We start from the raw sequence: 8,347 nt of genomic DNA, 5'->3' as shown, positions 1-8,347 counted from the left end.
TGTCGGTGGTGTTGGCGAAGCTGGTGCTGTTGGCTGCGTGTGCGCATGTCACACACCTACCCCCTGAAAACAAGCGCTCCCGCAGCCGTAACGTGACGTTACGTGCGCCTGGCCGTGACCGTATGACGACGTTTCGCCGCCACCTCACAAGAAGAACGGTTGTTACGTTTGAGTGTCATGCGGTGTGACAGAAGCCCCCCCCACCCCGCAAATATAATCAGTGTTTAATACCGGGTGAAATACAAGAAATGCAAGTACATTGAAGAGGGCACGCCTTCAATTATACCCATTAACTTTCAGCACACAGACAGGATCTATGGCTTTTTGCGGAGTGACTCATAGTCTGTGAAAAATAAAAGTCTGTTGTGAATCACGGCGCAGGCCTCCTCCATTCGTCGTTGAGCTGTCTCACTCAACGTCCGAGGTGTTGTAAGATTCGAAATGCTCGGGCACAGGTCGTCCTGCGATCCGTTCGAGCGAAATTGGTGAAATGGTCAAGTCGAGCTTCGAGCGCCACCATCTGACAGAGGCGGCACATCGCATTCAGGGTCTCTGGAAGAACGGAGCAGAATGTTAAGTAATGTGTCATTTGAAGGCGGAAAGTCTTATGTTAATGTTAAAAAAAAAACTGTTATCGCGTTAAATTACGGTTTCATTACCAGAAGGTTATTTTCTATCTATCTATCTATCTATCTATCTATCTATCTATCTATCTATCTATCTGTCTATCTATCTATCTATCATCACCTCAAACGTTCTAAATGTTAGGCTACCACAGCTGAGCAAGTTTACCAAGTGACAATAACAACAACATCATACATTCATCCATGTATAATATGGCTTTAGGACTGCACTGTGGCTGCTTCTTGACCCTATCCAGTCTGATCCAAGCTGTCTGTTACACATGGATGTCCAGGATGTGACTTGTTTATCAGTTAATTGCACAGCCTACACAATTCCAGTCAACAGTTCCAGGACACTGTGACTTTCTACACTTGAGGCCTAATATTCAAGATTTTGCAAACTGCACGAGTGACTTCAGAGGGCTTTACACGGGCGTGCACGTGCAGGGTTTTTTTGGCGTCTGGGGCCCTCAAAGAACCGTTTTTTTTTTCCATGACGCAATTCCTCCTTTCAAGAAAAAGAAGAAGGGGGGAGGACGGGGTGAGGGTGGAAGGGATGAGGGATGGGGGTAGGGGGTAGTTCTCAAAAGCCCCCCGCCCCCCACCCTGTCCCACTCTTTTACACGGGGGTAGCAGAGGCGAACGTGAGCAGAGTGCAGATGGAGGAGGAACCTCGCAGGACAAACCTGACGGAGAGCGCGCCTGTTCCCGCAGCTCCGTGCACCGGTTGCTGTTGGTTGGCAACTGGATTAGCATGCACGCATGTGGTGCCGACAATGCAGCAGTGGCAACAGTTAACTTATTGATGATGCTTTTGCCGTTGATGAGGAATACTTGCAAACAGAACAAAACAAAACTACAAAAAAGAGGTGCAGCATCCCCGCTCATGCACTGTTGTGTCTGTGATTGATGCCGCAGGGTCGAGGTAAAAAGCCATAAATATGGTGTTGAGGCATTGCCCTAGTGTAGTCCGGGTGGGCAGACAATAGATGGTGTCGTGCGTGGACGGAATACAGCTCTGTGGCTCCGTGTCGCTGCCAGAAAACGTCCCAAGGAAGCAAAAAAAGCAGTGAGAACCCACCCCCAGTTTGTCCCCCCTTGTCCTGCGTTCATTCACTACGATGAGCGCCGGGTTGGAGGAGCCACTCCATAACTGCTCCCCGCTGCAAGACTAACACTTTCTAATGACATCAAAAACTTTTTGACAAAGGTGATTATTGTTATTTTTGTTTTGTAACTGTCAGGGAAATCAGGAGGGATTTCCACATACTAATCCGAGCAGCAAAAAGAAAGACAAAACAAGTTCAGGTATGTCAGAACTTTTGCCGATTAGTCTTTCGAGGACCTCGTGCCAAATTCGTGCGGTTAGATCCGTGTGAATGTCCTGATCGTGTGAGCGTCTTGATGTTGCCGTTGTGAAAAGTTTCGAAAAAGTGTTTCCGTGCTTCGAATGCGCAGTGCGATGTGATTGGTGTAACAAGTGCCCGTTTTTCTCTCTAAAGACCATGGAGCCCAGTTCCACCGAGGGAGGAGTTGATGCCAAGCCTGTGAGAAGTCCTGTAAGTAAAGGTTACAGTGTAGAATGTTGAATTTAGACTTGCACTTGTCCCAGCCACAGTCGGTCGTCAACGATAATGAACCTCAATGGTTTCCTAGACGCGAGGCTCAAACGGTCTCGGCAGAAGTTTGAAACAATGAACCAAATTTGACAAGTGAAAGTGTCCCGTGCCGTGTCTGGGATCTCAGTGTCCTGTCCTGCCGATGCTGAGAGTCAGTGAGTAACAGCTGGCTGTTTGAGTGACCCTCCGGCTCTGCTGTCTGCAGCTGCTGCTCCAAGCAGGAGGGTCCACTCACAGGAGGTCAGCTCTCCCAACGAGAGCCAGAGGGGTCACCAGCGGGTTTATAATTTGCACGAAACAGGGGACTGGACCAGCAGTGCGACGTTCATTAATATGCAGAGCACGCTGGCAGTTTTTACCGCCGCTCATACTCGGAGCAGCAGAAGGCATGCCAATCTTTTCAGTGGAGAATATGTGTGGTGATGGATTTTTCTCGTGTCCCTCTCTCCGTCAGCCTCCCAAGGTCATCCTCAAGCACGGCCAAGAGCTGGAGGAAGAACAGGAGGAGTTGGCCGAGCACCAGCCTCTGGAGCAGGAGGACCTGAACTTTGAGAGGTGGAAGCGCAGGCCGCTACCCAAGAGGACGCTGCACCAGAAAATAGACGACGTGAAGACTTACCTTTGGAATGCGGAGACCAACGAATTCATGGGTCGCTCCGGGAAGAGCTGGAGTGAGTTCACGGAGTGTGACGGTGTTCTGTTGTTGCCGGTGTGTGCGTTTGTGTGTGGTGGTGGTGGGGGTGCTGGGTGGGATATTTGAATCGGTGCAAATGTATTTGTGCGGCTTGTGTCACTCTGAAATCTGAAATCTGTAGTGAAATGCACTCGGGGAATAATGTGGAGGGTCGCCGGAATGCCTCTGGAGCCCTGAGACTCGGCTCACTGTGCTGCGAGTGTGTGTCCTTATGCTCAGTGTTTACATAGGTGCATGGACCATTCAGAGTGTCCCGACAAAAACAGACTGCCTGGGGACGCGTCCCCCGCGGGAGACCGCTGACCTGGGCCTCATATTGGCCAGGAATCACATTCCTCTTCATCTTACCATGCTCTTCTCAGCCTCTTTCCCAAAGCCTCGACGACCTTTGCAGGAGCCTCTTTTGAACATGGTCCCTCAGTTGCAGCTTGACAGGAAGGGACTTGCTCTTCTCTCCGCTGAGGTCCATAAATATCGCAGCCAAGCCGAGCCCCGAGACCCCCCTGGTCGCGGGCGGCTTTCTCGCCGTCGGGTTCGTTGAGTCGAGGGTGATGGAGCAGCCCGACGGTGGCTGCCATGTGACGCACACGGTGGCAAAGACGATCCGACGGAGCGCTGGGCAGAATATCCAAGCACACAAGAGAGAGTTGCATAAGTTGGGCAAACTCAAACGGTGGGTCCCAGGCGAAGGCTGAGGGCTCATTTCAGCTGCGCGCACTGCTGCGTGCGCACTCGTTGGGTGAGTTGGGGGAGGGCGGCGGGGGGAGCCCGACGAAGAAAAGCCCCCAGAGTTGAAGTCTGTGCTGCGTGTCCTGTGAGATGAGTGTGTAAGAAGGGACACAATACCAGAGCGGGGTGATTGGGGCTCCTTGGAGCTGGCCGGCCCTCTATGGCTGCAAAAAGACCTTCACTACGATGGCAACCGGAGGTTCACTGTGTTCCTGAGTGAAAGGACAGCTGGGAGAATTCTCACTGGGCTCAAACAGAAAGGCCTTTGTAGCCACGGGGACGCAAAGCTGGCTCTAGCCGGTGCCCTGTGAAATTGCCTGTCCAGCGAAGGCCGCTTCACTTGGAGCACGTTTGGCTCGATTAGCGGCCGGCGAAATGTTAATTGAAAGTTTAACAGTTTCTTTATGATATTAGTTCCTCGATGAGCTCGGCAGCACTGCAGGGTTTTTATACGGCCAGGACGGAGCTTTTGTGTTGGTAAAATAATGAGCGTCTGTCCTGGTGCTGGACAGTTTGAGTTCAGGCAGACCACATCATCCCGACAGCAGTGAAATACTTCCACTTCATTGTTTTTCTCCACTCAGAGAAAAGGGGAATTATTTATCTGGCAGCCTCTGTTATGTAATGCTGGCCGCACACTGGAAGATGATCAGGTCTGAACCGGTTTTTTAAAACACGACGAGACCACAGACCGTTATTAATAAGGGCAACCAGGCCAGTTTGGACAATGTCGATTCCATTTTTTTTTTCTCTCTCTCTCTCTCTGTCTGTGTCTCTCTCTCTCTGTCTCTGTCTCTCTCTCCACACAGGACCACACACACACACCTGCTGTTTGTAGTCAAGTGGTGACCCCACAGACACACAGACATAGGACCTCACAGATGCTGGTGTGATCAAACGTGATTTCAGGGGGAAAACAAACAAGCAAAAAAAAAAATGAGTCCATCAATAAAATGCTGTTGGCTTTCTGTCCCAACCTGCACCGTGTCTAGCTGTTTATAAAAGAATGAAAGCACATGAGTAAGATATAAGATGTTAAAGGCACAGTAAAAGGTGCGTACTGAAAGTAGCTACTTAATCTTGATACTTTTTTGACGACTTTCTGATTTTGTTGTAACTTTGCTTTTGTTCATTTTCAATAGACATTAAAACAACATGTTTCTACATATCCCCTGACACATTTTTTTCTCCTATGAGGTGGGTCACCAAAACACTCCATCAATACGCTGCTGCTACGGCCTCTTCTGTCTGACTTTAGAACCCATTGTGGCCCACCAGCTACCAGTCAAGCAGTTTGCCCAGCCCTGGTCTAGGGTGTATCTAGATAAATGGCTGTTGCAAGTCGTTGCAAACCAAAGACTGGCCTGCACCTTCCTCCACCTGACTGCTGCAGACTCTCAACGTCTTCGCTGCAGCTCGTCTTGCTGATGATCCTGCTGTTCCTCTCCTCCCTCCCAGGCCTCATCCTCCTCTTCTACGCTGCACTTTACGCCTTCCTGGCCGCCATGTTCGGCGGCTGCATGTTCTGCCTCATGTGGTCCATTAGTCCCTACCATCCCACCTACAACGATAGAGTCAGCACACCAGGTAAAGAGAAGCCCCGCCCCCACACGTCCCTCCCCCTCCCACCTGCACCTGAACCTCCACTGTTTGCGGCCTCTCCCCGCGGGTCTCGGCACAGTTGACTGTCTGTGCGTCTCCACTGGCAGGTCTGACGATGATGCCGCACCTGGAGGGCCACGACATCGCCTTCAACGCCTCGGACCGCAAATCCTGGAAGAGATACGCCAGATCGATGGACGAATACCTAAGATGTGAGTTGACCTGCCAGAGGAGCCTGCCTGACCATTTTGTTTCGCATTTAGTTAATCCTGAACTGCCTTTTATCCCGTTTCCCCCTCAGTCCTCGCGGGGCATGCTGGGAGAGGAAGCCCCCTTTGTGGGCCGAGCGCTGCCACTGAATGCGTTTTTTTTCTCCCCTCCTTCTTTCACGCCTTGCTTTTTGTCAGCCCTCTTTAATCAGAGGCCTGAGGCTGGCAGCGCAGTGGCCGCAGCCAGAGTTTATTGATGCCCTCCTCTTTGCTCATTCTCCCTCCGTGCCTCTCTGGTTGCCGTCCACTTCCAGCGTACAACGACGGCGCTCAGGAGAAGAAGAACGTGCTGTGCACAAAGGAGAAATACTTCATACAGGATGATCTGGAGGAGAGCGCCGAGCGGAAAGCGTGTCAGTTCAAGAGGTCCTGGCTGGGGGATTGCTCGGGGATGCAGGACCCTCACTACGGCTACTCCCGGGGACGGCCATGCATCCTCCTGCGGATGAACCGGGTAAGGAGGGAAACTGTGTGTGTGTGTGTGTGTGTGTGTGTAAAAAAAACAAAAAACTGTGATCACACAAGGGTCTTGAGTGTGTTGTTGTCATGCTAGTTCCTTGGGGAAATGCCCATTAGTCTGACCTCCCATTCGGGTTAGGGTTAGGATTGGGGTTTGGGTTAGGAGAGGTCGGACCAATGGGCAATTTGTCAGACTAATGGGAGGTCGAACCAATGCCATGCTCCCATTCCCTGTCGGGTGACATCTTGATGTCTTTTCAGGGAAAATGCATAAATGAGCGAACGGTTACACAGATTTTTTTTATTATTGATCTTTAACGTAGCATTTTAAAGGTTCAGTCAGTGGGATGTGAGAAAACACATTTGTTGCAATTTCCAGTTTTTTTTTTTACCAGTAGATGCCACTAAATCTTAAATTCTGGACCTTGAAGATGAAGGTTCAACTCCCCAGAAAATGATCCTTAGGAAATGAAGAACATAGGAAATAAAGTGAAAGGAGAGCATTCATTCATTCATTAAAGTTCTTTCTTTCTTTTTTAAATCCTAACTCACTTCACAGATTCTAGGTTTGTTACCCGGCCAAGGCAAACCAGTCAATGTGACCTGTGAAGTCAAGGTACACCGATATTCTTTCTCTTTTCTCTTCTTTTATTGCAGTAACGTGAAGTATTTCAGATCGGGCGGGGGGGGGGGTTGTCAAGTGGGAATCACAGGGAACAAGAACAAGTAAAAAAAAATAAACAAATAACCACTTCCTCTTTCAGAAAGGACCTCCCGAGGCGTTGGGAGAGCTCCAGTTTTTCCCTGCGAGCACATTTGACCTGAGGTACTATCCTTACTATGGGAAGCTCAGACATGTGAGTATGACTCATGATGACTCCTTTTTCCTTTTCGGCTCTTGCTGTGTGAAGTCACCGCCTGTCATGTCCGCACCACAGGTAAACTACTCTGCCCCAGTGGTGGCGGTGCGTTTCGCCGGAGTTCACTATGACACTCACCTCCAAGTGCAATGCAAACTCAACGGGAAGGGCATCGTTAATAATTCACCCACTGACCGCTACCTGGGCAGCGTGACCTTTTCCATGGACGTAGGAGCGTAAGACCGGGGTGTCGGCGCTGCCAGCAGGGGGCTCCCATGACAACAAGGCAGGAAAATGTACAATAGAACAAATAAAATATCTGAAGTATTGTTTTCTGTGAGAGATATAATTTCCCTTTTCTCACCCGTCACTTAAGAATCTACGGCCTTCTGCTGTGAAGCACGTTCCCAGTGGGCCCGATGCATCGGCACCACCAACAAACAGCTCCCTTCCTTAGGTTTTGTAATGATTAGCGAGATTAATCCAACTAAATTACAATCGGCCCGATAGGTAGCGTTCCGGCTATGCAAATCCGATTACGACCTAAAACGTTAATAGACGATTAGCGAAGTCGTTTTTATCAGGTTAGACTACACTGCTTGTGAGCACACGGTTTGTGTTGTGAACGTGTACTAATTTCTTTTTTTCCTTTTTTTTTTTTGCGTTACATTTTTCAAGCATGTATATTGTAAGAATTCAAAGAACTCTCATGCAGGACTTGTACTGTACTTACACAGTAAAAATGAAACAATTAATGGCTGCAAATACATTTTTACTATATTTTGTGTTGAATAAAATACTATTACACATTTATGATAAAGCATCATACGCAATGTTGTCTACTTTTGTAAAGATAAAAGTGCTTTTGGAAATGAAATACTACACATGACTGATCAATAAAGAGACATTACTGTGAAATAGCTTGTGGAAGTAATGTAATATTTTTGAAAAGTATAACTATTTTGTGATCGTAATAATCCCAGTGAACTGTCCTACTAACCCTGGTATACATGTTGTATTTATTCCTATTAGACCTCTGCAATAAATACATTGTTCACCTGTGCACTGCATGTGTTCTTCCACATAAAAAAATAGACCCATTCACACCACACACTGCTGTCTGGGAATCAGATTTTCGTTCTTTTTTTTTTTTTTTTTAATATCTAGTATAGAAATTCTCAAACATTACTTAGAGAATACTGATTTTTGAAATATTTTAATAATTCTGTTACACCTGTAATGGCTTACATATCCAGTGTCACAGAATTTACACCACGTGTGTGTGTGTTTGTTTGTTGTTGTATTTTTTTACTTTAGAGGTTGTGTTCAGGTGTTCAAATGCACAAGGGCCATTAATCTGCCAGCGTTAAAAGCATCAAAGTTTGAGGTGTGAACCCATTCATTTTATTGCTGGAATGTGACGTCTTGCTGTTTGGAAGGAAACAAAACTAGGTGAGACTAGAAAGTGATAAGATTCCTTTCAGCCACAAGG

At 48.1% G+C, this 8,347-nt stretch overlaps 1 protein-coding gene across 1 annotated transcript; it reads left to right on the top strand.

The window, feature by feature from the left end:
* Positions 1-1,726: 1,726 nt before the first annotated feature.
* Positions 1,727-7,918, top strand: atp1b4 (ATPase Na+/K+ transporting subunit beta 4). The gene is made up of 9 exons (XM_076046681.1): positions 1,727-1,931; positions 2,126-2,182; positions 2,697-2,913; positions 5,124-5,252; positions 5,375-5,479; positions 5,791-5,990; positions 6,555-6,611; positions 6,760-6,852; positions 6,934-7,918. The coding sequence occupies exons 2-9, from the start codon at positions 2,129-2,131 to the stop codon at positions 7,093-7,095; spliced, it is 1,017 nt and encodes a 338-aa protein (XP_075902796.1). The 5' UTR covers positions 1,727-1,931; positions 2,126-2,128; the 3' UTR covers positions 7,096-7,918.
* The last annotated feature ends 429 nt before the right edge of the window (positions 7,919-8,347 follow it).

The sequence above is a fragment of the Nelusetta ayraudi genome, unplaced genomic scaffold (assembly GCF_046127955.1).
Source record: "Nelusetta ayraudi isolate G7.1 ecotype Tasmania unplaced genomic scaffold, CSIRO-AGI_Nayr_v1 ptg000090l, whole genome shotgun sequence".
In the NCBI taxonomy this organism is placed as follows: domain Eukaryota; kingdom Metazoa; phylum Chordata; class Actinopteri; order Tetraodontiformes; family Monacanthidae; genus Nelusetta; species Nelusetta ayraudi.
The sequence above is the reverse complement of the archived record's forward strand: the minus strand, read 5'-3'. Positions and strand labels throughout refer to the sequence as shown.